General features: G+C 46.5%; 16 protein-coding genes across 16 annotated transcripts; 6 read left to right on the top strand and 10 right to left on the bottom strand.

The window, feature by feature from the left end:
• Positions 1–12: 12 nt before the first annotated feature.
• KUCA_T00002967001 (uncharacterized protein) lies at positions 13–2230 on the bottom strand (the record flags this gene model as incomplete). The annotated part of the gene is made up of 2 exons (XM_022603264.1): positions 13–2041; positions 2097–2230. 2 exons carry the CDS (start codon positions 2228–2230, stop codon positions 13–15), a joined length of 2163 nt encoding a protein of 720 aa, XP_022458986.1.
• Positions 2231–2999: 769 nt separating this feature from the next.
• KUCA_T00002968001 (uncharacterized protein) lies at positions 3000–3329 on the top strand (the record flags this gene model as incomplete). Its single annotated transcript, XM_022603265.1, has 1 exon — positions 3000–3329. The coding sequence occupies one exon, from the start codon at positions 3000–3002 to the stop codon at positions 3327–3329; it is 330 nt and encodes a 109-aa protein (XP_022458987.1).
• A 1115-nt stretch (positions 3330–4444) lies between these two features.
• KUCA_T00002969001 (uncharacterized protein) lies at positions 4445–5176 on the bottom strand (the record flags this gene model as incomplete). Its single annotated transcript, XM_022603266.1, has 1 exon — positions 4445–5176. The coding sequence occupies one exon, from the start codon at positions 5174–5176 to the stop codon at positions 4445–4447; it is 732 nt and encodes a 243-aa protein (XP_022458988.1).
• A 239-nt stretch (positions 5177–5415) lies between these two features.
• On the bottom strand, positions 5416–6864 carry KUCA_T00002970001 (uncharacterized protein; the record flags this gene model as incomplete). Its single annotated transcript, XM_022603267.1, has 1 exon — positions 5416–6864. One exon carries the CDS (start codon positions 6862–6864, stop codon positions 5416–5418), a length of 1449 nt encoding a protein of 482 aa, XP_022458989.1.
• A 346-nt stretch (positions 6865–7210) lies between these two features.
• KUCA_T00002971001 (uncharacterized protein) lies at positions 7211–8308 on the top strand (the record flags this gene model as incomplete). Its single annotated transcript, XM_022603268.1, has 1 exon — positions 7211–8308. One exon carries the CDS (start codon positions 7211–7213, stop codon positions 8306–8308), a length of 1098 nt encoding a protein of 365 aa, XP_022458990.1.
• A 60-nt stretch (positions 8309–8368) lies between these two features.
• KUCA_T00002972001 (uncharacterized protein) lies at positions 8369–8605 on the bottom strand (the record flags this gene model as incomplete). The annotated part of the gene is made up of 1 exon (XM_022603269.1): positions 8369–8605. One exon carries the CDS (start codon positions 8603–8605, stop codon positions 8369–8371), a length of 237 nt encoding a protein of 78 aa, XP_022458991.1.
• A 789-nt stretch (positions 8606–9394) lies between these two features.
• Positions 9395–10552, top strand: KUCA_T00002973001 (uncharacterized protein; the record flags this gene model as incomplete). Its single annotated transcript, XM_022603270.1, has 1 exon — positions 9395–10552. The coding sequence occupies one exon, from the start codon at positions 9395–9397 to the stop codon at positions 10550–10552; it is 1158 nt and encodes a 385-aa protein (XP_022458992.1).
• A 315-nt stretch (positions 10553–10867) lies between these two features.
• KUCA_T00002974001 (uncharacterized protein) lies at positions 10868–12205 on the bottom strand (the record flags this gene model as incomplete). Its single annotated transcript, XM_022603271.1, has 1 exon — positions 10868–12205. One exon carries the CDS (start codon positions 12203–12205, stop codon positions 10868–10870), a length of 1338 nt encoding a protein of 445 aa, XP_022458993.1.
• Positions 12206–12762: 557 nt separating this feature from the next.
• KUCA_T00002975001 (uncharacterized protein) lies at positions 12763–15216 on the bottom strand (the record flags this gene model as incomplete). Its single annotated transcript, XM_022603272.1, has 1 exon — positions 12763–15216. The coding sequence occupies one exon, from the start codon at positions 15214–15216 to the stop codon at positions 12763–12765; it is 2454 nt and encodes an 817-aa protein (XP_022458994.1).
• A 277-nt stretch (positions 15217–15493) lies between these two features.
• KUCA_T00002976001 (uncharacterized protein) lies at positions 15494–17037 on the top strand (the record flags this gene model as incomplete). Its single annotated transcript, XM_022603273.1, has 2 exons — positions 15494–15535; positions 15607–17037. The coding sequence occupies 2 exons, from the start codon at positions 15494–15496 to the stop codon at positions 17035–17037; spliced, it is 1473 nt and encodes a 490-aa protein (XP_022458995.1).
• Positions 17038–17862: 825 nt separating this feature from the next.
• On the top strand, positions 17863–20742 carry KUCA_T00002977001 (uncharacterized protein; the record flags this gene model as incomplete). The annotated part of the gene is made up of 1 exon (XM_022603275.1): positions 17863–20742. The coding sequence occupies one exon, from the start codon at positions 17863–17865 to the stop codon at positions 20740–20742; it is 2880 nt and encodes a 959-aa protein (XP_022458996.1).
• A 117-nt stretch (positions 20743–20859) lies between these two features.
• Positions 20860–22551, bottom strand: KUCA_T00002978001 (uncharacterized protein; the record flags this gene model as incomplete). Its single annotated transcript, XM_022603276.1, has 1 exon — positions 20860–22551. One exon carries the CDS (start codon positions 22549–22551, stop codon positions 20860–20862), a length of 1692 nt encoding a protein of 563 aa, XP_022458997.1.
• A 660-nt stretch (positions 22552–23211) lies between these two features.
• On the top strand, positions 23212–24351 carry KUCA_T00002979001 (uncharacterized protein; the record flags this gene model as incomplete). The annotated part of the gene is made up of 1 exon (XM_022603277.1): positions 23212–24351. One exon carries the CDS (start codon positions 23212–23214, stop codon positions 24349–24351), a length of 1140 nt encoding a protein of 379 aa, XP_022458998.1.
• A 344-nt stretch (positions 24352–24695) lies between these two features.
• Positions 24696–25670, bottom strand: KUCA_T00002980001 (uncharacterized protein; the record flags this gene model as incomplete). Its single annotated transcript, XM_022603278.1, has 1 exon — positions 24696–25670. One exon carries the CDS (start codon positions 25668–25670, stop codon positions 24696–24698), a length of 975 nt encoding a protein of 324 aa, XP_022458999.1.
• Positions 25671–26224: 554 nt separating this feature from the next.
• Positions 26225–27082, bottom strand: KUCA_T00002981001 (uncharacterized protein; the record flags this gene model as incomplete). Its single annotated transcript, XM_022603279.1, has 1 exon — positions 26225–27082. One exon carries the CDS (start codon positions 27080–27082, stop codon positions 26225–26227), a length of 858 nt encoding a protein of 285 aa, XP_022459000.1.
• Positions 27083–27472: 390 nt separating this feature from the next.
• On the bottom strand, positions 27473–27761 carry KUCA_T00002982001 (uncharacterized protein; the record flags this gene model as incomplete). The annotated part of the gene is made up of 2 exons (XM_022603280.1): positions 27473–27581; positions 27637–27761. 2 exons carry the CDS (start codon positions 27759–27761, stop codon positions 27473–27475), a joined length of 234 nt encoding a protein of 77 aa, XP_022459001.1.
• Between the last annotated feature and the right edge of the window lie 211 nt (positions 27762–27972).

The raw sequence follows: 27972 nt of genomic DNA on the forward strand, positions 1-27972 counted from the left end.
ACTGTCTATGCATTAGGAAAGATTAGACTTAGCAGCATCAATGCTCGCTATTACCTCTTGTACATCGGCCGCGGTCTTGATCTTCAGTATGTATGTCTGTAGTCCCTCCGGGGAGATCACAGGACATCTCAACATGGTCCCGTTTCCAAACTTGTCGTATTTAAGGTCGCGGGAAAGATTGGTGTTCAGAAGGACGTTTCCATTTCCGTCCGAACGTAGCACCAATCTAGCTTTGTTGGTCGCCTTATTCACCAGTAGCTTGAGCTCACCCAGTCCTTTTGATTCGTAGGGTGACTCCTTGTTATCAGGATGATATTGCATCAATTTTGCACGCTTGGTTATGGTACAATCTTCGTCTTCTTCGCCTGTCCTCACCTCAACCTTCTCCGAGAGTTTCACAATTCCAAAGTCGCCCTTGACATCGTTTTCCTCGGCTGCATCCTCTTCGCCAGCAGGGGCGGCTTCGCCATTCGAGCCGTTCGAGCCACTTTCGGGAGCTTTGAAGCTGAAGTTGAATGCTGGTGCACTTGCAGTAGTAGCAGAGGCGGCGTCCTTATTACCGAACGCAAACACCGGCTTAGAGTCTGAAGAGTTTGAGAATGAAAACCCGGTGCTGGTGCCAAAAAGCGGCTTTGGCTCCTGCTTCTCGCTCTGGATATTTATTTCGCCAGATGGCTTCCATGTGAAGTCAGCAGGTTTGGCATCACCATTAGTTGCTTCTGCAGTAGGAAACTTGAAGGGGCTGGCTGTCTCTTCGCTCTTGGACTCTTGGGCAGGGGCACCAAATGACAATGCAGGTTTGGCGGATGTCTCGGTAGCAGCTGGCTTTCCAAAAGAAAAAACAGGCGCAGATGCTTCGGTTTTCTCCTCGGGTGATTTGCCAAAACTGAAAGTTGGCTCTTTCTTTTCTGCCGGTTTACCAAAACTGAAGGCCGGAGCTGCGGGCTCGGTTTTTGACTCATCAGACTTACTGAAACTGAACGCCGGCGCCGTAGATTGTTTCTGCTCATCAGCCGGCTTGCCAAAGCTGAACAATGGAGCTTCGGCCTTCGTCTCGACTGGGTTTTCTGTAGTTTGTGGCTTTGCAAAGCTGAAAGCGGGAGCTGGTTTGGAGTCTGATGAAGCAGCCGGCTTATCAAAGCTGAAACCTCCAGCTTTTGTATCGACATTTGTCTCGGCAGGCTTTCCAAAACTGAAAGCCGGTGCAGGGGTGGAAGCTGGAGCCTCGGCAGGTTTGCCAAAACTAAAAACAGGTGCAGCGCTATCAGAAGAAGCACTAGCTTTGTTTGGCTCTCCTCCAGTTGGGTTTCCGAAGGTGAATGTGGGGGTTGGAGCACTTTCCTCATTCTTTGGGTCCTCTTTCTTGCCAAGAGTGAACGACGATTTTTCCGAATTAGCCTTCTTATCCAACTTGAACACACCGTTAAAATTGGAACTGGGTGCGGCGCTGAAGGTGAATTTTGGACCTTCAACCTTAACATCGTCTTCGGAATCGTCTGAAAACACGATGTCGTCATCATCATCTTGGTTTCCAAATTTCAAGCTCACAGGAGCAGCAACAGAGAAAGTTGGACCTTCCACCTTAATTTCGTCTTCAGACTCGGAGTCTGAGGCCGAATCAACCTGGATAACGTCTGAAGCTGGCTCTGCGCTTTCTTCCTTGGGTTTCGACGTCACTGCGGAAGCTGAATTGGCCAATGAAGAAATGGCACTTGGAGTGGGCAACAGATCCTTCATATATTCAATGTATTTAGTGAATATTGGACTGAAATCTGCCAGATCGTCCTTTTTCTGCGCTGCCAGAATGGCCTCCACAACCTTGTTATTCAATGCCTTAAGTTTATTGGATTTGTCAATGGTAGCATTGGCTGCTCCATTAGCAGAATTCAAGGGCGAGTTAGTAGTTAGTGGACTAGGACGTTTTGGAGTGAACGAGAAGGTAGATGGGCCCGACTGGCCAACAGAAGCAAATGGATTTGCCGCTGGTGTTGGCGCACTTGCACCAGAAGAACGGTTCAATAACGATCTTGGCTTCAGGATCCTGAATCTAATGTTAGTCGTAATATTCCACGCTGGCTGAGTTTCAGTTCACTTACTTCCTTCCCTTGAGCACCTCACTAGAAGCGACCTTTGGGCCAGTGGCCTCCTCGTCGCTGACATTTTCGTCACTTGAGAACTCTTCCCGTTCGTGGGCTTCCCTTGTTGCCTGGGTCTTCACACGTTTCGCCATGATTGGGGTACGACGTGAGAACAAAGTGGTGTCGTTGTTAGCTAAATAAGGACATCGTAGTACGGGTATGTATGTTTACATTGTTCAAGCCATCCGAAATTGGATCTACGCACTACCAAAATATATTCGTGCATAAACCAACACCTAAAATTATGCCACGTGACTTAATATAGGGCTGGAGACCCGCCATCTCTGAGAAGCCAGGGCCCTGGGGCGCTTCCAGTTTTCTTCATCACCATCCTTTTCGTACTGGTGATAATACCTAAAACAGCACACAGGTTTCGTTGAACATTAAAGTAAGTGATGCTATTAAGTTTGTCCAGAGATGAAGTGCCATGCGTTGTCGAGATTTTGATATTATGAACAGGAGGTTGTGACTATTAGGGAAGCTTCAGACTGAACTATAGAGGGAACTATGGTAGAGGCTATAAAGAACGCTATAGAACTGCCTTCACATCATTTACATCATACCACCACTATTATCGCAATATATCACTGGGTCTAAGAGTATCTGCCACGCTGATGCCATAAAAGTGAGCTCGCTCCTAGGGCTTGTGTATATTCCATTGTCATGACTTAGCATGAGAAAGACACGAGACCACACCATCAAATCAAGATCCCTAGACCGGCTACACTTGAATAAACAGACAAACGCATAGAGCTGTCTTCTGGATCATAAGCTTCTTTCTCCCTAGCGCATAGTGAGAACCTTCCTTTGGGCAAACTACTTTTTTTTCCTCAACCTCACAATACTAACTCACCTTCTAGAATGCCACCAAAGATCCAACAATCCAAGGCTGCCAAGGCCGCCGCCGCCATGGCCGGTGGAAAGAAGTCCAAGAAGAAGTGGTCCAAGGGAAAGAACGCCAAGGACAAGGCCCAACACGCCGTTATCCTTGACCAGGAGAAGTACGACAGAATCATGAAGGATGTTCCAACCTTCAGATACGTCTCTGTGTCCGTCTTGGTTGACAGACTTAAGATTGGTGGCTCCATGGCCCGTGTTGCTCTTAGACAGTTGGAGCGCGAGGGAATCATCAAGCCAGTTTTGAACCACTCCAAGCAACAGATCTACACCCGTGCTTCTGCCTCTGAGTAATTATGAATTTTGGTTATATAATCTCAGAAAAGAAACATAAGTCAAAATAATGAACTGAAGTACAAGTATTGAGTGTTCGGTGAGAGGAGGGATGATGTACTGAACTACTGATCGTAGACCATGGTTGTGCTAAACAGTTGGAAAGCTGGACTATTGAATTAATAAATTGTTCAGCTGTTCAGCTGTTCAACATCTATGTCATCAAACTTTAAGATAATCCATCCACCAGTTTACGGCCACTTGAAGCGTGGTCGGGAGCTTGCACTGAAAAACTCAATTCCCTCCAAGGTAGTGTACGCGTCGGGACTATAAAGGCCTCTCCCAGCCAAAAGACTCTTCGTCCCAGAGAATTTTCTTCTTCTCCGTCAAAACTATCCAAATGGTTGGTTTCTAACCAGTTTAGCCAGTGAGGTATGTGATCTTGTTCTGATCTTGTTGTCTAATCCTTATTATCGTTTCCCAACCATCATGAAGCCCTATGTTTGTATGATTAAAGCCATTGATGTAAACTTTTCACTGAGAGTGTATATGCAGGACAAAAACAAAATTAGGAATTCTTCGTTTATGATCCTAGAACTCTGGCCCGGATGACGTTGGTGAAGATAATGTGTTTGCAGAGATGAAGCCGAACAATTGAAACTAACTTTGCCGAACTGAAGTATATCCAATGGAAATAGGATACCGACTGTTGTTCAGCCAGCAGATGCTTCCAATGATGATAATTTCACAACCTAATTCAGGTGACCACGATGATCCAGAATTAAACATGCATCACCAACTGAGTTTACAGGATCTTGCTGGTTGACAAAACGAGGTGTTGAAGTTTTAACTTTCAAGACATCGACTAACATTACAAAGGTATGTATGTACAGTTGCATTGCTATTATACATTCCTGGACTCCTCTTATGATGATACACTTACTTTTCAGTTCTGCTTCTGAACCAAAAATTCATGAAGATAACCCTTTACCAAAGCTCAAATATCTGATTTACATTGCGAGATCTGGACTGGTTCATGGCAAGACCACAGTATTTTGATAACGTACTAACTCGTTAGATTACATAGACTCTTAATGACATTCACTTGATTGGGTTCTCGTAGTTCAAGAGCACTCTTACGAGTACTCACTCTGTAAAGTTTTCTGATCCGAGTTCAAAATAACCTTGATCTTCTGCCATTGTGATCTGATTCTGTCGTTCTTGGACTTGGAAAGCGGACCATCAAGCTTGACCAGGACGTTGTACAGCAACTTCCTGGTGCTTTCGTTATGAAGTAGTCTCAACCAGTAGAACAGACCAAACATGACAAGTGCATATCCAGAAGTACCTCTGAGCAAAATCGTGTCGAAAATCAACAGCACGAATAGGAACAATTCGTTATACACAATCACCACCTTAAACACCTTATCCAACTTAAGCACGGGCTTGATGTTGAAGTGCAACGAGAGTTGCAGGACAGAAATCAAGAAATAAGGCAAAAGCTTGAAAAGAGAGTTGCGGTTAAATTGCCAAATAAACGAGAGCGATAAATATTGGAAGTTTTGGGTCGATAGCAGTGCAAAGTAGGAAGGCATTGCTCTCTGGGAAAACTGTGTTGCGATGGTCATGGAGTAGGCTGCCCAAACGCCGAATAGCGCAAACCGATAGCACAATCTTGGAAACAGATAATGAGACTTGAATTGGATGTAGTACGCAAAGTAGATCAAGGAAAGAGGCACCGTGACAACGTGGCCCGCGAGCCAGATGTACTTCTTGATGGGCTTTGCGGCCACGGTCTTGAGCCTAAGCTTCTTTTTGGGCTCCGTCTGGGCAACTGGAGTCGGAACAGGTTTCTCAACTTCGGACATGTTCGGTCAGTTAGAATTGAGTCTCGCTGATATCTTCAAGACAACGGTGAACAGAAAGATGACGCTCTTTGGTCCTTCAGCTTAGTATGCTGTAACTGAAATTCATGCCTTTGGAGCCGAGTCTTGTTGGCACACGACTTTGTTTTGGCTGGTTTGTGGGGCTGAAAAATTGTGTGAGGCCGGATTGGGCTATTTCGTAGGACAGTATGAACAGGATAGTTAAATGTAGACGACAAAAGTTATACGCTCAGTTGGAAACTGTCCTCGTTCAAATACTCAGCGAATGGCTTGAGCGCATTGGCAACGGTGACGGTGACGAACTTCTCGGTCTGCTGTGGTGCTCTGCCAACGAAGGTGGATGGGTCCAGCAGAGTATCCAAGTCTCCCCAGATTGGCTTGAAATATTCTGTGTTCTTGACCCTTTCGATGAGGTCGTTGTCCCTGCCGTGCTCCTTGACCTGGGCGGCAGCCTGGTGCGAGAGAACGCGAATTTCTTCGTGACAGTCCTGTCTGGAACCTCCCTTCTCGACCATGGCCATAATGATGTTTTCAGTAGCCATGAAGGGAAGCTCGGCTTGGATCCTCCTCTCGATGACCTTAGGGTAAACCACAAGGCCGGAGGTGATGTTCAACAAAGTGGAAAGAACAATGTCTGCGGTGAGGAATGCCGATGGAATGGAGATTCTTCTGATGGCAGAATCGTCCAAAGTACGCTCAAACCATTGAACGGCAGACGTCTGAAACACGTCTTGGTAAAGCGAACCAAGATGTCTCGACAGAGAGCACACACGCTCGCACCTCATAGGGTTACGCTTGTAGGCCATAGCACTCGAACCGATCTGGGATTTTTCAAAGGGCTCCTCCATCTCCTTGAGGTTTGCAAGAAGTCTGATATCAGTGCACATCTTGTGAGCAGTGGCTCCCAGAGAAGAGAGCGGAGCAAGGGCATCGATGTCGATCTTACGCGAGTAGGTCTGACCAGTACATGGGTACGCGTACCCAAAACCAAGCAGCTCAACGACGCGTTCGTCCAACTCCTCGACCTTGTCATGATTCCCGTGAAACAATGACAAAAACGAGCCCTGGGTACCGGTGGTTCCCTTGACTCCACGGAGGCCAAGATCGTTTCTGGCCCTCTCCATGTTACGCAGATCCCACAACAACTCCTGGAGCCACAAAGTGGCTCTCTTTCCCACAGTGGTGAGCTGTGCTGGTTGGAAATGTGTCCAGCCCAGAACTGGCATGTCATTGTACTCTAGGGCAAACTTGCCCAACCTGTTGATCACGTTCACCAGCTTGGGGATGATAACGTCGTACGCATCTCTGAGGAAGATCAAATCAGCGTTGTCAGTCACAAAGCACGAGGTGGCTCCCAGATGGATAATTCCAGCGGCAGCAGGGCAAGTTTTGCCAAAGGTGTGGACATGGGCCATGACATCGTGTCTGACGATAGCCTCTTCGATCTTAGCATCTTCAATTTCGTCATCTGAGATCTCGACATGGGCACGCATCTGCTCAATGGCCTCATCGGTGATGATATCAAGTCCAAGCTCCTTCTCGGCAATGGCAAGGTTGAGCCACAGCTTTCTCCAGGTAGAGAATCTGTTCCTCAGCGAGAAGATCTTGGACATCTCGTCAGAGGCGTATCTCTCGGAAAGAGGGGTGGAATATTTGTCGTATTTGGACATTTTCGGCAAGTTTGTTGCTAAAACTTTGGTGAAACTGAATTTGAGGCCAATTCAAACGAAGATGGAGGAAGAATGTGGACACTAAAGGTGAAAAATTCTTATCAGTGACATCGCTAGAACAGCTGTATTTTTTTGACTCCGTTGCCGTCAATTTATCTGGAGTATCGTGCGGCCCTCAATTTAATAAAGTAGTGCACAGGCAAAGTTGAAATTTAATAGGATTGGTTCACACACATACATCCAACCCCTTCTTGAGGTTTCGGGCCGATCAGGAGTGGTAACCTGTCTTTTCCCAACAGCATCCTTCTCAAGTTATATTACAGATATTAGTAGAGTCCGACCTCCTATGTCTCCAGTTCAGTACAATTTGATCACAGCGCCGATCTATGATCACTTCTTCACGCAGAATGGCAAGCTGCTAGCCATCACCAACGGGAACAACGTGGAACTATACGATGTCTCTGGTCCAAAGCCCAAAAAGTTGACCGTTTTGCAACACCATGACAAACCAATTACAGCGATTGACATTTCTGCAGACGGCAAAATTGTCACGTGTTCGCAAGACCGTAATGCGCTCGTCTGGGAACCTCTTCCCTCCGGTGAGTACAAGCCTACTCTTGTCTTGCTGAGAATCAATCGTGCTGCTACTTGTGTCAAATGGTCTCCAAATGGTCTCAAATTTGCAGTGGGCTCTGGAGCACGTGCAATTGCCATTTGCTACTTCGAGGAGGAAAATGACTGGTGGATTTCGAAACACATCAAGAAACCCATCAGGTCCACCATTCTGTCTGTTGATTGGCACCCAAACTCGGTACTTCTTGCTGCCGGGTCTGCTGACGGCCATGTTCGTGTCTTTTCGACCTTTGTGAAGTCTGTTGATGCCAAGCCTGCTCCTTCTGTCTGGGGAGAGAGATTGCCCTTCCAGACCTTGTGTGGAGACTATCTCACTGCTTCTGGTGGTTCATGGATCCACGATGTAGCGTTCTCTCCAAGTGGTGATTCCGTGGCTTTTGTAGGCCATGATTCCACCTTTGGAGTCGTTTCACCAAGTGATGATCCCCAGGTTCCAGGCGAGTTTTCATCTGTCCCCACAAACTTTTTGCCATTCAAGTCCATTCTGTTCGCCAACGAGCATAAAGTCATTGCTGCTGGCCACGACTGTCACCCAGTCGTTTTTGAACAAACTGGCTCAGGTTGGGCTCAAACTGCAGCAATTGATGACCCCAAGACAGCCAAACGTAACGAGGTTCACCAACAATCCGCGTTGAACATGTTTCGCCAAATGGACCTCAAGGGTGGCTCGCCTGCTGAGGGCTCATCATCCACTCTTCTGACCATTCATCAGAACACCATCAACAAGCTGAGACCTTACGCTGGAACTGGTAACGTTACCCGGTTCAGTTCATCCGGAAACGACGGAAAGGTGGTGATTTTCGATGTTTGAAAACAAAACCAGTACATTAGATTACATACGCCTAAAAAAAAGAGCACCCAAATGAACGTTTCATGCCAGTCTCGCGATATCCTCGGGACGATAAAAGTTCGAAAACACAGAAGACCGCACCAATGTGTAGACCAGACTGAGCTTGTTTTCCAGCGTAGCTAAATCCTCGGACATTTCACCCATTTCGCCAGAGTTGATTGCGCGTAGCTGTGACGCGATCTCAGCGGTGGTGGCAGCCAATCGCTGGTACTCGTTAATAATCGCGGATTCCAGATTCACAATCTCAGCCTCAGACATGTTGTAAACAGGGACAAAACCAAGCGATCACACGAGAAAATCAGATAAATATACTCTGCAAAAGCTGTGTAAACCAGATCCGAAACCTGCAAACGCGAAAGACAAACCAGGCCAGGCAATGAACTGTCGTGCACCAACAACAATGATAGTCGTCCCCCAACCAGTGCGGCCATAACGGTCTCGAACGTCGATCCCAGGATTCCTCGAGACCCAATAATAATGGCGCGTTTTCGTCGGAATATGCTCAGATCTGCTCGGATCCCCAAAATTTCCTTCTCGCGCGCCGTAGTAAAGGCATAGATACGGGGCGTTGCGTGGACTGAGGCGTGCAGCATGGATCGCTTCACAATGAGACAATCCTGCGTCGATGACGTCGTCACGTCGCACACTTGGGGAATGCTTAGGGGCGTGAAACTATCCTGATGCTGTCGGATAATTGGACGCAGATATTATTGGCATTATCCAACTTCTGTCCTTTTATATAAAGGTAAAATACCAAATTCCAGGATATAAACTGTCGGAGTGTGGTTAGGCGTTTTATCCGGAAAGGGGAAACTGAAAAATTTCAAAGCCCTCTTCCATAAATAGAATCCGCACGCAGAGGCCAAAGCCTTTTTTCTCTAACTTTGGTCTTGAGTTTTCTTGACATTCTGGAACCTCGATCTGATCCCGAGCACCTCACTGATCTGAGACAAAACTGAACGTCTGTTTTCTGATTTTCTGGGCTTTTGTCGATTTAGTTTGAGCTCGTTCTCCGTTCTCTGTTCTCTACTGCTATAGCATAGAACTATGACTAAGATGGCTATCTCTGGATCAGCCAAGTTCTTCACCCTGGCATTGGTTCTGATCTCGCTGGTGTTAATGGGCATAACCTTGGTGTCTGAGCCGTTCTTTGGTATTTCACCGACTCTGGCCGACAATGAGGTGGAGTTCAATACCCAGACGTCTACTCATACGGTTTATGTGCACCAGACGGGTGTTCCACAAAATCCACAGGATGTGATGATGTGGACTGGCAAAAAGGAAGAGGGGAACCAAGTTCAAAAAGGAAATCAAGTGTATCAAGCGCATGGAGAATCTGAAGAGCATCAAGATCATCAAGAGCATCAAGTAAGACAACCTGAACCAACTCCGGTGCAATACTACAAGAGAGATGATAACACACTGACAAACTCGAGTATTTCGTCTTTCCAATCTCCAAGTGGTTTTATTCCTAGTACATCGTTTAGCTCAGTGTCTACCAGTTCTCGTTCGAGTTCTAGCTCAAGCTCCAGTTCTAGTTCGAGTTCTAGCTCAAGCTCCAGTTCTAGTTCTAGTTCTAGCTCCAGCTCCAGCTCGAGTTCTAGCTCCAGCTCTAGTTCTAGTTCTAGTTCCAGTTCATCCTCTAGTTCTACTTCCAGCTCTAGTACCAGCTCAAGCTCAAGCTCGAGTTCTAGTTCTTTCTCCACTTCCACTCCAGAAACCACCGATGCTGCGACTTCGTCACAAGCTCCATCTTCGTCCTCGTCCTCGTCCTCGTCCTCCAAGACAGCAGCGCCTTCATCTTCAATAACTAACAACACCAAAAGTTCAAGCTCGGGTCTTTCCTCTGAGAACAAAAAAGTGGTGATCGGTGTGGTTGTGGGCGTTGGTGTTCCGCTACTGGCGCTGCTGGGATTTCTTGGGTACAGGCTGATGCGTGGAAGATCCGGGTTGCTTTCTTCGTCAGCAGGATCTGACTCATCTCATGGAAAAGAGCACTCACGTAAGACGTATGTGAACTCAAACGGTGACGTTATCACAGACGATAGTGCGGGATTGTTCTCCAAGCTCAAGTTCTGGAATAGGTCTACTGCTGGGGACTTTCATGAAGATGGAATTGATGAGCTTCCCGCCTCTGATGCCCAGCTTGATCAGTTTTCGAATACTCCTAACACACGGCCGAACAATCCGGCACTGAATTTTTGAAAAAAAAAGTTTGTGTGGTTTCAGTTTGATGGTACTTTCAGCCATGAGGGCTTGCTCCATACAGAGTTTCCGAAGGCCTTCGAGGACTCAACAATCCTCTTCTTCAAAAATCCTCCGAGGAATCAGAAGTGCTAGGAGTTATTAACACTTTCAGCCATTTCAATTTTCTTCAGGGTTTGAAGTAGGACCTGGAAACCAATCCATCCATCTCATCATCCTCACTACTATCCGCCTCGCTTCAGGCTCACTGCATCTACACCTTATTTAATAACCATTTTTAGTCACATACTTTTATAAAGATACCCATATCATGAATTAGTAGCCAGATTCCGCGATGATCTTTCCAGCCTGGGCCCAGTTGAGCGTCTCCAGCGATGCAACCACAATGGCAATGGTGGTAGGCAGAGTCAACACGACGTAGCCCCAGAACAGAACACCCGCCATCTCGCGCTCAAATATCTCGTTGAGTTGGCAGATTTGTGACAGTTGAATTGCAGGAGGAGACACTGTGAGAATGAATGAGACGATCAAAAAGATCGGATCGCTCAGAATGGAAAGAGATATGTACTTCGTACAGAGCCCAATCAAAGGAAGAAGTATCAGAGATGGAAGGACCATCCGTGATACAAGGGACCCAATGATTATTCTGGCGTAATGCGCACTTGGTGGGGGGATTTCTGAGGACGGAGCCAGATTGGCGCCCAGAACCACTAGGATCAGCGGGATCGAGACAGACCCCAGCTGCTTGATCGCAAGAGCGAGAGTGTTCTGAATGAATCCATTGCATTCGAAGAACTCATAGCGGATTGCAGGAACCGAGGCAATGAACACAGACAGAAACATGGACCACAACGGAGGGTTCATCCAGGCAAGGAATCCTCTAAAAATCTGCACCAATCGCGAACGGAATGTGTTCTCGGGCTGTGCAAACTCGGAGAGTGAGCGCGAGGTAAGCTTCAAGAGGGAATCACTTGAATCCGACAACGGCGTTCTTAGTTGGGCCTCTTCGTCTTCGCGAGCGCCATAAGACGCTGTATCGGAATTTGGCACAAGTAGATCCGATTCCGAAGACTGATCGCTGTTAACCACAGCCTTCGGCACCTGCCTCTTCAGCAATGAGTTATAACCCCAGGACCACCTCAAAACCTGGCCAAGTTGCTGGAAGATAAGCAGATACAATATACCACGAGAGGCAATGGCATCGCGTGTATCGCCCTCAATGGCCTTCCATTTGAGCCCTGGTAGAGTATAGGAAAGAGATAAGGTCAGGGAGACTGGCAACGAGTTTGAATTGCCAAAAACCGCCATTGCTGTCACAAAGTTGGACTCTGGAACATCCAACCTCAACACTCTGGCTGCCGCCTTGGACGAGAGGAACGACACTCCCGTAGTGACCAAGAAAAAGATCGGAATCACAATCACATCAATAAGCTTTTGTAAACTAAGCGAAGACGCCAGTTTCGTGAAGATAAGGGCTGGTGTGAACAAGTCAACGTTCAGTCGCGAGAGCGTTTTCATTCCTGCTCCGTTGAGCAAGCCGGTTCTGGCCGCCCAAAATCCAGCAAGACAGATTATCACCACCTGGACAACCGCCTGAAATGTTAGAAATGTGATGTGTGTATACGACACGCCATGAGCCTGAGCTGAGAGCATTTGCTTGTAGAATATGAGTATTTGGCTTTGTTTAAAGGCGATGTGGGCTGATCAGAGGTCTTGTTGTTCTGGTAGTACGTTTCTTCCTAGAAAACGTGGATTGAAAAGAAGCGACGAGAAAATGCAAAATTGGAGCCTCTGAGTACACCTGTGGCAACCTTAACAGAGTCTAAAAGGCAGCTATATAGCAGGTTTGGCCACCTCGGTACTAGCAACGGTCATCACAGACGCGAATTCCAGTGGCTGCTCCGAGCTCACAGCCTCTTTTTCGTGCAGCACACAACTTTCCCCGCTGATAAGATAAGGAATTTCGAGGCAAACTAGATCTGAGAATACAGATCGGAATATTGAGACTTTTATGGTAGCCAAATCTACACAAACAGCTGAGTCGAGGCAAGGTGAGATTGTTTGATCAGATTACTATTTTTCGAAGTTATAGCGAGCCAAAGTAACTAATTAATGGACGTTAGGGAAATATGTGGTTCCATGGTTTCTTCAATCTTCTCTACTGCTGAAATTTCTTGTGCTGGTTTGAATCAAATGCTAAATATCCTGCTTCAACGCTTCTTGTGTTTCTTCGCAATACGTCTGAGCGCTCTTTGTTCGTTCTTGAGAGTACCATCCACCATCTTGTACTTACCCTTGATGCCCTTAGGTCTTCCACTTACACCCTTGTTGGAGCCCTTGGCAAACACAAGAGTCACCTGTGGTTTGGTCTTCTGTTTGCGGGTCATCTTCTTCATAATCTTGGAGATTTCATCGGCCTTGTCTCTTTCGGACTTGGCGTCATCGTCGTTAATCATGTCCGACTTCTTCTTGAGCTTCTCTATGCGGCGCATGGCACGCATCTTCTTACGACCTTGTGCCTCCAACACCTTCTTGATAGGTCTAGCATTAAGTTGTCTCAGCTTCTCTTTCATAGCCAATGAAGCTTCCTTGGTGATTGGTTTGGTGATCTTACTGTGCTGGTTCTCGTCGTCCAAGAACCACTCGGGCAGACCTTCCTTGTCACGGAAGGAGTATCTGTTGAAACCTTCGTCCATAAGATCGTGTTTAGTCTTGCGACCAAGAGCGAGCTGGTGAGCCAGAGTCATTGCCTCAACTGTGGCAATATCCACATCATTTTTGTGCGACTTGCGAGAAGCGGACTCGTCATCCGAATCAAAATCGGAGTCTGACTCAGGTTGTTCCTCTGCAGGCACAATCTCAAAGTCTTCCTCCTCTTCCTCCTCACTCGAGTCCGAGTCAACGTCCATCTCGTTATCTGCTTCAGCCAATGCAGGCACTTCTTCTGGATCATTCGATCCAACTGAAGAAGCTGTAGTTGAGTCGTCAACACCCTCAAACAGATCATCGTTGAAGAACATGGCCGCCTTTCGACTAAGTCCATCACCTGCCTTTTCACGCACTTTCGCAATAAGCTTACTGACAGAAGCATCACCCTCCGCATCGCTTATATCGCTGTCATCTTCTTCAAACTGCTCACCATCAGAAGAACTCTCGTCCTTCTCATCCTTGATTCCATCCCAGGCCTCATCGTCGGATCCACGAGCACGTTTGGCCGCTAATCTTGACTCTCTTTCCTCACGACGTTCTTGGTATTGGTTGTACATCTGGTCTAGTTGCTCTTCAAGTCCATCGACCTCTTCATCCGTGTTTGCTTCTTCCTGGTCGTACACTATATCAACATCACGAATCATGTCCTCTCCAGAAAACACGATCGACTTCTTACCACGAGCCAAAGCGTCCAGCTGGCCCGTCTTCTCTGCAGTTTTGAGGTTGAACAAACTCTCGGATCCAATCTGTGCGGCATCCAAACCAATCTGCATATCGGTCAACATGTTCATCTGCATTCTCTGGATTTCCTTGGTCTTCATCTCGTTGTTTCTGCGCTTTTCACGTTTGTTCTTGAGTCTTTGTCTGTCGGCAAGTGCATCCAGCTCCTGATCAATCTTCTGGTCTTCAGTGAGCTCTTCCACTTCAACAGTGGGCTTTTCCATGTCCTTCGGATCAATTATTCCTAGGGTCTCACGGGCATGCACTCTCCAGCGAATCAGCATACGGAAATCCTTCTTACCAAGAACCTTCAAGTCTCTGATACATTCTTTGAATTCTGTAGTTGTCTGCTTCATCTTCTTCAATATTTTCCACTCGGGATCGGTGGAATCCACCGTGAACTGGTTGAGACCACCAAGAGTATTGATCACCTCGGCGTCCATCTTCACCCATTCAAGCAGAGGCATGGTGTGGAAAAGAGTGTAGTCATCTTCATCATAACCCGTTCTGCTTCTCTTCTTCTTCTCGGGGTTGAAAACTTTGGCCTCGTTGTTCACGGGCCCATCGGGAAGTTCCTCAAACACCTCACGGGCATCCAGCAAACGAGGATCCATCTTCTTAGGAGCCTTGAACCCACGGCACACCACGAAAATCTCAGCAGAGACATTACGCGAGGCTGGTGGTTTGGTTGCCTCAACTTTGTCGAAAAGCTGCTTGAAAACCCACATAAGATTGTTGTAATCTCTCGAGCGGAACACCTTGGTGATGAAGGTACCTCCAGCAGCAAGGTTATCCACCGCCAACTTCAGCGCCTCCAGCGTAAGATGCGACTGCGTAAAAGCATCTTGCACCCATCCCATACCAACATTGGGAGCACCGTCATGGAGCACAGTATCGGCTTTCCACGTCTTCATGTGACCTCTAAGTCTGGAGCGACAGTCTTCAGTGGTGATATCAGACTGGAACGTTATACAGTTCGGTAGTGGCTTGATCGGCACGATATCAACACCAATGATCAGCGAATTGACAGGGCATAGTTGCGATGCCACCTGACACCAAGAACCAGGCGCAGCACAAAGATCAATCACCACCTTGGACTTCTCCAAGAAATGACCATACTTCTCGTTGATCTGCAGGATCTTGAAAGAGGAACGGGCACGGTAGCCCTTCTCCTTGGCAAGGTAGTAGTACTTGTCCAAACGACCCTTGGAGTTCTTCTTCTGAATTTTTCCCATTGTGAAGAGAGGACAGTATATGGATTGGTAAGGAGATGTCTTGTTCTTCGTCTGTAAGGGCTCTGTAAGAGTAGAGAAAATTTAAATTTTTTTAGACTTTGGGTTTACACACTACCTCCGGTGTCGACTGCCCCCCTTTTTTATAGTCGTTCGATAATTAATAATACCCTGCAACGCCACGACCCACTATCGCCGTTCGCTTTCTTCCAAGTACGTATCGCTTTCTTCGACAATATTTTGTTTTCCAAAACGCTGATCCCAGATTACAACGACTGCTATGGCTTCCAAAGAAACCTCATGTGGTGTTAGAACCACCAATGTAAGTGCTAATTGAGCATTTTGCACTATTTTAGAGTTGGCAAATATCACTGATATTAACCCCCTGTGTAGTATCCGGCGATCCACAATGCGACTCTTCCGGCAGATGGTCCAGGTAACAAACAATTCAACAACTGGATCATGATCTCGTTGATGCTCGCAGTTCCTGCTTATGCTACCCATAGACTTGGTCTTGGCTTAAAAACTTTTGTGTTCCTGTTCCTGCTTTTCGTGCTGCCCATCCTGCTCGCGTGGTGGACTGTCTTGTCGACTTACTCGCCAAGACTCAATGAGAAGGTCAAGTTCCCCAACAGAGGAGTGGAGTACTATTTGGAGTTCCACGATGAGGAATTGGCCAAGAAATATTCTGGCCAGAACAAGATTCCAATGGAGACCTTCCACAACCTTTACTTCGACGGAAAGGTCGATTTCAAGGGTGATGTTTTGGACGTCATGGAGTACAGACACGATTGGGCAACTTTCAGGTTCACTGCCAGTCTGTTCAAGTTTTTCCTGTTTGGTTTCATCCCAGAGGTGTTGTTGCACTCCCGGTCCCAAGATGAAGAGCAAGTCAGAGACCACTACGACCGTGGTGACGACTTCTACGGCTGGTTCCTCGGCGAACGTATGATCTATACCTCTGGTTTGATTTCCGACAAGAACAAGGCTGAGAGTCTTGAGCAGTTGCAAGACAACAAGCTCAAGGTTGTGTGCGAGAAGATCGGCCTCAAGAAGGGTGATTACCTGCTTGATCTTGGCTGTGGTTGGGGAACTCTTGCTGCCTTTGCTTCTTCCCAGTACGGTGCCAACGTGACCGGTGTCACTTTGGGAAAGAACCAGACAAAATGGGGTAATGACCAGATTGCCAAGTACGGCGTCTCCTCGGACCAGTCTCGTATTGTTTGCTGCGACTACCGTGACACTCCTCTGCCTCCTCTGTCTCCCGACGGCACCCAGAAGAAGTACGACAAGATCACTTGTCTCGAGATGGCCGAGCACGTCGGAGTCAGAAAGTTTTCCGGTTTCTTGAGCCAGGTATACGACATGCTCGACGATGACGGAGTTTTCTTTCTTCAATATGCGGGTCTCCGCAAGTACTGGCAATACGAGGATTTCATCTGGGGACTGTTCATGAACAAGTACATCTTCCCTGGTGCTGATGCCTCTACTCCTCTTGGATTTGTCACTGACTCTTTGGAAGGTGCTGGCTTTGAGGTCGTTGCCATTGACAACATCGGTGTCCACTACTCCGCAACTTTGTGGAAGTGGTACCTCAACTGGGTCTCCAACAAGGATTCTGTCATTAACAAGTACGGTGCCAGATGGTTCCGTATCTGGATCTACTTCCTTGCCTACTCCACTATTATTTCCAGACAAGGTTCTGCTACCTGTTTCCAGATCACGCTCAGAAAGAACATCAACTCCTACCACAGACTTGAGGATCTCGATCGCCAGGAGGGTATCTTGGGTCCTATGTCCAGATTTGTCAAGTGGGCCAAATAAGAGTCTGAATCTGCAACTCCCGCGTCTCTGGCAAGACGCAGGCATTTGAAAATACTTATTGACTTTTCTAGTTTACATGGCATTGCAGGATTGAATGGGTTTATGTTGAAAAATCAATCAACAGGTTGGTATAGTCGCAAGATCAATGACTGGTTGACGGCTAAAACATTCGGCTAGTCAATTTAGTTGTATACCAGCATACCTCTATAGTTACCATATATATATATATAAACATGTATATGTAAACTTGACTTTGATCTGCTATATACATGTAATTACATATATATATATAAATACATTTTTTTGTCTGTCATTCATATCGATATATATGCTATTATATCGTTACCCTCACGTCGACAACTCATACAGTCTGCATACATCCTTATTGTTATCTCAATGGTGGACCTAATCTCTCCATTGACTGTACCCAAAACATGTGACCATACAATACGTATTACTGCTCCACATTCACAAACAAAGCAGTTTATTGAGGTCTCAATAAACCTGTCTTTTTCTCAAGGCCACATCTATCACCTACTTCATTATCTTCATCCTTATCTTAGCCTAGATAAGGCTCGGATGATGTAATATATGTTGTTGCACGACCCTCCTACACTGTTTTCGCCATTTGTGGTAAACATTTAACCGACTATTGTTCTCTTCGAGCAAGACAAAATTTTGCTTAAATTGCTTGGCATATATTACCAGAAACTCCACAAGTTCAGAGTTTCGGGTCTACCACTTTCTGCGAAACCTGAGCCACCGTTTGTGTGTGCGGAGATCCACAAGTGTCTCAAATCAGCAATTTGCTAGTCGTCTGGACAAATGGCCCCACAAGAGGATACGCCCAACCAGCGGCAAAGGCCGCAGCCTGTGACCAATAATCCCAGCACCTTGGTACAGGTACAACCCCCGTCTCCACAGCTTCCTCGGCTTCAGTCGCGTATGTCCACCGCCACCATATTGAGTGGGACTCATCAGCCACATGACCACACCGTGATCCACGCACCCTCCAGGGGTTTGTTGAATGCCGCATTCAGCCAGTCCATTAGATCCCCAATTATACCCAAAACACCGGCAACTTCGAACTTGAATGTTGATTCTTACTTTGGCTACGGTGCCACGACTGAACCGCATGTTTCGATAGTAGCTCAGCCAAATAGAGACCTGTCACCTTCGAGACCATCGCTTAGAGCGTCCAGAAGCAATGGACTGTTTCAGCTGGTATCTCGTAGTCAACTTTCCTCAGATCAGCAGAGTCTTGCATCCACAATTGGCCTTGGTCTGGGTGCTAGTGTCGCGGCACCAGTCGCTGCACCACTTGGGACGAGGCCCCAACGGAACTTCTATGACGATTTCACCACCATTGATTGGGTTGACGACTCTATCAAACAATCGGAGCGAGAGTCTTTTTTGAAAACAATGTCGACGAAGTCGTTCAGGTTCCGAATCAAGTCTGCTCTTGAGCATGCCGAAGAATGGATACTGATCGTATTGGTTTCTTTCCTTGGAGCAATTCTCGCGTTTTGCATTGATACCACTGAGAGCACTCTGATCGATTTCAAAAGAGGCTACTGTACAGAAAAATGGCTCTATGGTGAGAAAGCGTGCTGCTCAGGAATTGTTTCCAGTGACATCGGTGGGGCACCTCTTTCGTGCTCCAAGTTCCGCAGATGGTCCGAACTGTTTGGCGAAGAGGCAGGTTCGTCGCAGGCGTGGTTTTCGTTTGGAATATACACTGCTCTGTCCCTGATTCTAGCGTATTTTGCTGTGGTTATAACTCTTACAACGAAGTCCCACAACCCACTGGTGCAGACTTCAGACCAAAAGGTCAGTGGTACCTCAAAGGATGAGAAAACCAGGACCCAGGACTCCAAGGTTTTCTACACAGCATATGGCTCTGGTGTTCCTGAAGTAAAGACAATTCTCTCTGGTTTTGTGATCAGAAAATTCCTTGGAACCCACACTTTGGTGTGCAAATCGGGGGCCCTCATCCTGGCAATAGCCTCTGGCCTATGCGTTGGTAAAGAAGGGCCGTACGTTCATCTTGCTACGTGTATAGGCAATATTTGCTGCCGTCTCTTCAACCGTATCAACGACAATGATCTCCTCAAAAGACAGGTACTTGCCGCTTCAGCGGCAGCAGGTGTGGCCCTTGCCTTCGGAAGTCCTTTAGGTGCCGTACTTTTTGTCATTGAGGAGGTGAGCTACTATTTGCCTACGCATCAGCTGCTTCATATCTTCTTTTGTGCGATCATGAGCATTCTGTTCCTCAAGTTTTTGGATCCCTATAAAACTGGCAAGCCGGTGCTTTTTGAACTCAGTTACGAGTCTGATTGGCTTCCCTTGGAACTTGCCTTTTTCATCTTTATTGGGATTGCAGGAGGAATCTTTGGGGCTTTCTTCTGTAAGTTTACACAGTTTTGGGGCTCGTGGTTCAGGACCAAAAAGTTCATCAAGAACCAGCCAATAAAGGAGGTGTTACTCATAACCCTTCTTACAGCCAGTGTCACTTATTTCAACAAATACACGCGAAGCCCGGTTCCCGAGTTGCTTTTGCAGCTTTCAACCTCTTGCACGAAGAAGAACAACTGTCATCTGCTTAGCCTGGATGGGCCCAAGTGGTTCATAAGTTTTGCTGCTGTTGAGGAGGACATATACAGTTTGGCGTATGCCTTGGTGATCAAGGTGGTCCTCACGAGTCTGACATTTGGATTGAAGATTCCCATTGGTGTGTATGTTCCTTCCATGGCCATTGGTGCCCTATTTGGCAGACTTTTTGCAACAATTCTTCAGTATATCTGTCTCACCAATCCCTATGTGGCTTCTTTCTTCGATAGGGGTATTGCTGGTGATGCTGTTCCCGTCGTGGATCTTGGAATTTATGCAATGATAGGCGCTGGTGCTTTCATGGCTGGTGTGACTAGAATGAATGTGACTCTAGCCACCATTTTGTTTGAGCTCACGTCTTCCTACACCTACGTTCTGCCTATCTCCATCTCGATTGCTGCTGCCAACTGGATAGCGTATATCATTGAGCCCAGGTCATTGTATGAGGTCCTTATCTGGAACAATGATTTCCCTTTTCTGGATAACAGAAGAGTGCCAACTTTTGAGGATCCTCAGACACTTGAACAAGTCCTGGACCTATCCGGAGAGTTCATTCAGGACTCCATTGTACATGTTGAAATGTCACCTTTCATCACTGCTTCAAGCTTGAGAGCTCTTCTCAACAAACTTCAGCAGAACTCTTTGCTTGATGGCTGCGTTTCTGTGGTGAAAAATAAGACCAGGCTAATAGGCCTAATATCTCTGCCAAAATTGGAGCTTCAGCTGGATAAGATTGATAGGTTTGCTGAGGAATACAACATTGATGATGACATCTTTGTGAAACTGGAGCCCAAATTGGAAGATTATGACGATGAGCACCAAAGTGATGAGCTGTATTCTGTCGCATCTCAACAGACAGTTCCAGAAGTGGAGCTGGCCGTTCATGTGTTGAACGAGCTGACGGATTTCTCCAAGATCATGGAGACCACGCCGTTGTTCTTGGAGATCAGTTCGCCTCTAGCTCTGGTCCAACTGGTGTTTGCAAAGCTTGGAAATAGAGAGATATGTGTCCTGGATAAAGGCGACTTTGTGGGTACTTTGCACAAGAAGATATTCATTGATTACTGTCGAAAGCTGAAGACCGGTTCTAGCTGAAGGAAAGAGAGGCAGAGTTAGGTTTTATTTTAAGCCAAGAAGAGACCATAGAAGAGCATACACAGACACAGCGAATATCTCAGAGAAAGGCCACTAATATATGTTTCCACATGCAGTCTACCAAGTTGTTACCATCACAATGCTTGGTGTTGACCTCCGGGCGGTCTCAAAAGCCAAAGAGCAACACACAATGCGCATTATCAGCAATTTCAATACCTCGAGATTCTGGAAAAAAACAGGGGCTGGAACCTCCAACATGTCACCATCATCTCTTTCAAAACAATTTGCAAGAATCATGGCTTCTTCTGATTTCTCTGGCAAGATTTGCAACGCATCGTTGAACAGGTCAGAAGGGATGGGTGGGATTGTGACTACTTCTCTGTCTGCGTCATTGTCTTCTGAAATTCCAAAGAAGTATATCCATTGCAAAACTCTAGCAAGAAGTGGTTCAGCTTCATTCTTGGTCAAAAACATCTCCAGCATATATCCATTATCCAGCAGAAGAACATCCAAGAGGAAGGCGACGAAAGACTCGTTTGCAGAACATGGATACGAGTAGAATTGAATCATCCTCACGAGCAAGATCTTTGAAAGTGAGCTCTTAATGTTGAAATAGCTGGTTGTTTCCTTTCGGTTGAGCGAACCCATGATTTTGGTGAGGTAAAACCCAACGTTGATGCACATGGTCCGGGGGACCATAAACGACTTGCCTAACTGTACAAGCGTGCTGTAGTTCAGCATTGTACCAGGCATTTCAGTTGTTTCAGTTGTTTCTCCCAACAAGTTGTCTACAATCAAGATCTTCATTGTCACCAAAAGCTTTTGGAGAAACGAGAACATTGAGCTTTGCAGAAAAGCATTCTGTGCTTTGGAGATTGAACTTTCGTCTCCAGAACTAGTCAGCAACGCTGCCGTCAGGAAACTTTGAAAACTTTCAAGAAGAAGGATATCGATAACAATTGGGTCTTTCTTTTCCAGAAAATGATCCAGAGCCTTGCAAAAGAGCGAAAACGGCCGGCTGGTGCGGTCCTTCTCAGTAATGCACCTCTCCAGCAATACGTCAAAGACCTCCAATTTGAGGGCACTGGAGAAATAGTCTCTGATATCTTCGCTGGCAGTCGATTCCATGAGGCTCGAGTACTGTTCAAGAGAGAAGCAGAAAGTTGCCAACTTCTCCGCTGCAATATCACGCTGTACGTCATGGGAGAGAATTTCACGGTAAGAGGGAAGCGCAACGAGACGCTCCGAGTCCATGCTATCCTCTAGCTGAGACATTGACGATTTGATGAATTCCAGGAAAATATCTGCCAGGTGACTATTGCGCAGCCAATGCTTGAGAGCAGGGCTTACCCGCTCAATTGATACAATTTTCAGAACTGCGCTGAAAGATTGCATCGCCTGAACTCTATCCACTTCGTAAAGTCCAAGTCTGATAGCCGAATATAGTGGCAGCTCTTGGCTGAACTCAAACCATATTTCCAGAAGATCGAGGTTTCTGCAGTAGAATTCTGTTAAAGCGACACAATATGCAACAATCTGTCTTCTGGTGAGTCTACTGGAATCCTCAGACTCGATCCTGAGACACGAGGCAAGAGAGAACATTGGCCAAACACCAACATCTTCTTTGCTCAGAACAAACCTATTTCTGCTGGTTTCGAACTTCACCATAAGACGCTCAAACGGAACTAATATCTGAGCAAGAGATTGCTGAAAATAGAACAGTTTGGGCAAGGAGATGGCCAGCGTCTCGAAGAAGCCTCGCTCCAAGAGGTATAGCAGGTTCGCCTCACAATTATCACCAATCAGCATCCTGTTTAGGTTCTCCAGAGAGTTCAAGACATGTGACCTCGAGAATTTCTAAGTAAATTAGTATTCGTGTAAGCGTTTAGCTGTTGAAAAACAATTCAGGTCCAAGATACCATGTTCAAGCCGTGCGGCTCACAAGTCAGAACCGCCAGTATCTGCTCACAAACGTATTCGAACCCGCGATCCGGATCCAGACGCTTTTTTCTGAGCATCTGCATTTGCGTTTGAGCCTTGCGAGTTTGAGTCTTTGCCATCACTGTTTCTGGTCCGTTTAGGGTAGGTAGCAGAAGAGTGTTTAGGGCGTCTAATGCGATCTGAAACATTTAGCTACACCAGCCGCCCAAAGACTGGCCCGCCCTAAAACAGACTCTCGGTAAACCCCGGAAAAATTCCCAAAAACAGCAGAAAAAAGGGCCCAGCTGAAAAGTCGTGTTTTGTATTTTAATTCTGTTGACCGCGAAGTTCTGGAAGGACGTAGGGGCCATTTGGAACGTGCTGTCTGAAACAATAGGTGCTACAATAAGCTTTGGCTACTTAAAGAGCGCGCAGACTGCCCCTTGCATTTTGACTTCTTTCGACCCCCCTTAAAAAAAGGGGAGACTAATATAGAGGACTATTGTATTGTTACCAATTCGAGCTAGTCTTAAAGCCACAAATATCAAAATGTCTTCAAACCATTCGTACTCTCAGCAATTGGGCTCAGCTACTGCTGCTGTCAAGTCCACAAGCGGGGGTTCGACACACGCGTATCATGGAGCTGCCAGAACTAAAAACAGGGATAATGCGCCTCCAGAAGCTGGACACAGAAATCACGGAAGACGTGGAGCTTCTGGGGCTTTTGCTGTTCCTGGTCAGAGACAGAACTCTGGTGCTAGACCTGACTTCAAAAAGCCCCAGGAGACCAAGAGAGTGGAGTTCAGAAATGACTACTCGAATCGCTACGTTCATTCCCAGATCCCACCAACCAGTTACATTCGCAACCGTCAGGAGCCTGTGTCGGGATATCCGAAGTTACAAAGACTTTTCAAGCTCAAGGAGCAACAGGTTGCAGAGCATGCTTGCAAACCGTATGGATGCAGGGTTGAGCCAGATCGGATTGTCGATACTCTCAACTCGTGGATCTCAAAAGATGGTCTACAGTTTGACGTAATTATGATTGGTGCTCTTACCGATAACCAGTTTATCTTCCCGTTATTATCGCAATTGCCATTGGATCGTTTGTGCCCACGGGTTGGATTCGTCTTCATCTGGGCCTCCACCCAGAAGATAGCACAACTGTCACAATTGCTTGCCAACTCCACCAGCAACAAAAACGTTTGTTCTTGGTTCAGAAAGTTTCGCAGATCCGAAGAATTGATCTTTGTTCCTCTCGACAAAAATTCTCCTTTTTATCCGGGCGATCAGGATGTTCCTGAGGAGGCATTATTGGAGAACACCCAATGGCACTGTTGGATGTGTATCACGGGTACAGTTAGAAGATCCACTGATAGTCATCTGATCCATTGCAATGTGAACACAGATCTTGCTCTTGAGAATGAAACTACCTTAAACTCGGCTGTTCCTCATCATCTTTACCAGGTTGCCGAGAACTTTTCAACTGCTACTCGCAGACTGCATATCATTCCCTCAAGAACTGGAGTTGACCATCCAGTTAGACCAAGACCCGGCTGGGTCATTCTCAGTCCAGATGTGATGCTCAATAACTTTGACCCAGACGCCTATAAGCGCGAATTGGCAGGTTTGGGCACCAATGTGCCTACCACCGAGGAAATTGAGCTACTGAGACCGAAATCCCCACAATAGGGCAAAACGGCTGCAGAAGGCCTACTCATTGTCTTATCAGTGATATGGTCCAGAGAATAATGCCAAAGCTATCAACTACTAGCTGTCGACTAGCTAATGACTGACTAATGATCTACTCACGTTCTCAATTTTGTAATCGTTTTTATAACTGCTACCTAGTATACACCTTTGAATAAAACTCAACTAACAGAAAACCCAACCCACGTAAAATAAAAAAAAGAACACGTCAAACTCAACAATGATCCCGAAGGCTTAATATACACGTTTGTTTTTTTTTTGTTTTCATCCGTCACCGACGATGAAAGGATTGGCATGATGATAATGATGATGGTGGTATAGTATGCTCAATTGAGCGAGCCATAGTAACGGCCTTCCTCGAGACTTTCGATCGTGTTTTCGATAACATCGTCGTCGTCGTCATCTTCGACGAGATCAATGGTAGCATACTTGATGAGGTCCCATCTTCTCCAGAAGGAAAGACAGTCCCTCACAGCATCAGAATCCACGAAGTCTTGGAGGTAGTACTTGGCCTTGGTAAGGCGGTCCTTGAGCTCCTGGAGCTTGATATTCGACGGATTTTCAGAAATGCGAAACTTGGTTAGGTCACCATCGCTTTCGTAGTCAGTGATGGCGGTCGAATTAGAGATCGTGGACTTATAGCCCTCTTCCTCGTCCGACATTGGAATCGACTCAGGTGTCTCTGGCATCATTCTGCCGGACTGGTTGAAACCATAAACCTCGTCTTCCGCATACGTAGTTGCGTCGCAATATCTGGCCCATGCTTCATCTATCGAAGTGATCAGATACTCAAAGCATCTCGATCTAGCTCTAAAGTCCGACTCGGGTAGTGGCCTCTTGACCTTGGCAAATCCAGACGCCGAAACGTGACCATCCTTGGGCATGCCTTGAGCATTGTATGGAGGAGATGGTAGTGAAATGATGTTACTTCCTAGAGAAAGCCGACGAATATGTGGAGACTGTGGTCCGAAGCCGTAGTTCTCCTGGTCGGCATCGTCATCGCTGTACTGAGCAACAGCCTTTGACAATTTGCTGTCCAATGGCGCTGCCATAAAAGCCTTGGCAATGTTACGCTGGTTTCTCCTCTGCTTCCTTAACTTGTTGTTGTTGCACTCAGAGACATACTCGTCAGCAGACTCGTCGTCCTCGCTGGACGAAGAGTCACCACGGGTCTTCTTCGACAATAACCACTCGCATTTCTTTCCAGCAGACGCGAGTCCAGGCAATCTAGACTTGAGACAAGGCTTCTTGGAGGATGACGCAGATTCAGATCCCAAAGAACGTTTCATAGACAAAACCATGTTGTGTGATATAGTAGTGCAATATCTAAAGAGTAGTGCAAACACTCAAGTTTCCCCTCTTCCTAGAAAAAAGGGATAAATTTTTCTGACCAATCAGAAGTGGCGAAATTTCTGAACAGCACAGTTAAGTGGTCAGAAAAACTTCAGGCAAAAGAACAAAAGGGTAGCAAATAAATTACCCAAATGAACGGACAAAGACGATACAAAGATCTCTCAGATATATCCTAGCTGCCGTTGAGCTGCTTGTCACAAGTTGTAAAGGGGGTTTGACAAATAGTCTGACGCCTTGTGTTTGTGATGGTTGTATACGCAAACGCCACCAAACCGGAGAGAATGGGATGTGGGAAGAGGGAAGCTCGGAGTATATACGAGCGTGCGGGAGCTGCCACCTGTCATGTTCGGGTACTGTGATTGGTCCGTCATGATTGACGGGTAACCCCATTAGATTCACTTGGCCACGACTTAAGTGCGGCGCACGCCCCGGGGTTTATCTATGGGAGACTACGGGGGAAATTCGGTCGGCCTCTATAAGGCAGAAAATCTGGCTGGCAGCCTCAGGTGCTGTCACCAGAGGGAAATGGTCTGTAAAGACCTGCGGCAGTAATGTATTCGGAAATCGCATCGATCGTGTACGGCTTCCATATGGAAGAGTCTTCTTTTGAGCTTATCGATCGTCTCAAGGCCGAGGAGCTGATTGCAGTTGATTCCTTTTGGCCATCAACCATGTGAATCTTGGAGTACCATTCCTTCGGAATTGTGTCTGTCTTTCCGAGCCTTATGTTCTCGATGTACCGCTTCTGATCGTCCAGGCTGTGGAGTCCATCGTCTCTAGTGAGCACAAATAGCTCAGAGAGGTCCATAAAACTGCTCAGTGAATCACGCACTGATGCTGGTGTATAGTATTTGGGATCAAACACCCGGATCAGCGTATCAAACCCCATCAGAAACGTCAATGGCATTTCTGTGGGGTGAAATGACCTGTACTCTTCTGTTAAAGTTTTTCCAATGGCCGTTGCCTTGTCCACAAACTTTGCATGCGATGTAAGTCCCAGAGCCACTGGAACTTTAAGACTTTGACCGGCAAAGTCCGCCAGCGAAATCATCATCGCGATCCGATCAGCGAAGGCAGCAGGCTGAACAACCTTGTCTGCATTTTTAACTGACAGCAGAAGAAGCAGGGATCTGTTGCTCTTATCATGGGCATCTTTTCTGGCATTTCTTTCCGGAAAATCATAGTGGATCGCGTTTTCGGCTAGGGAGTAATGACCCCTGTGCGGTGGGTTGAACGAGGAGTCAAGAATACATATCCTCGACGTCGATCGCGTTACAAATGCGGACGACGTAGAATAGATAATTCTGAAAGGTACTCCATCCTTCAAAAACGATTCAAGTTCTTGCTTGAGTTTTGGCATCAGGGTCGTCGAGCGGGGAAAGGAGGGAAAGGAGAAGAAAAAAGAGAAAAAGACTCGGGGCTATCGAGGTTGTGTGGTGTGTCTGGATCAAGTTTTAAGAATTGATGTGCGGCTCAGCACGGACCAGACTGAAAATCTACATAATGGCAGATGAGTTGCTCAACATATAAGGCAAATAGTAGTTAAGTGCCAATTACATTAGAAATAGCTAGGCAGCATGAATCAAGTTGCCATCAAACAGGTCTCATTATAATTTGGATCCGACAGATGCCATCTTTTTATCACAATTCGTCGTTCACAAGAGGAGCACCTTGAATTCCCACCAACTCGGTCTCAAAAACTAAATCAAAAAAGTTAGGATCTCTGTAATATTCTCAAAGTCGTCTGTCTTCAAATGTACTTACTCAGAGTGGCTTTGGGGGGAATAGGGCCCACGCCTCTGTCGCCGTAGGCCAGATGGGATGGAATAGTAAGCTTACGCTTTTCACCAATGCACATGCTATTGGGTTAGTAAAAGACATTTAGCCTTTAAATGAGGTTCTAGATGAACTTACTTTGTGAGACCCTGGTCCCAACCTTGGATGACTTGACCAACACCTAAAGTGAACTGAAGTGGGTCACCTCTAGTGTAGGAAGAATCAAAAACGGTGCCATCATCCAAACGGCCTTCGTAATGCATATCAATGACATCACCACGTTTGGTCTTCCTTTCACATTCAGCAGGATCAACCTTTTTAGTGACACCTGTAGCATGTTTCAGTTAGTGTGTGGGGCTATGGAATAGGTGGAGGTGATAACGTACCAATTCTAAGTTGATCCAGTGCTTGGACAGCAGTCGCGGATAGTATGAGAGCTAGAAACAGCGATACCAAGTGTCTGAAGTTCATCTT

Source organism: Kuraishia capsulata, genomic scaffold (assembly GCF_000576695.1).
Source record: "Kuraishia capsulata CBS 1993 genomic scaffold, Kuraishia_capsulata_scaffold_3, whole genome shotgun sequence".
In the NCBI taxonomy this organism is placed as follows: domain Eukaryota; kingdom Fungi; phylum Ascomycota; class Pichiomycetes; order Pichiales; family Pichiaceae; genus Kuraishia; species Kuraishia capsulata.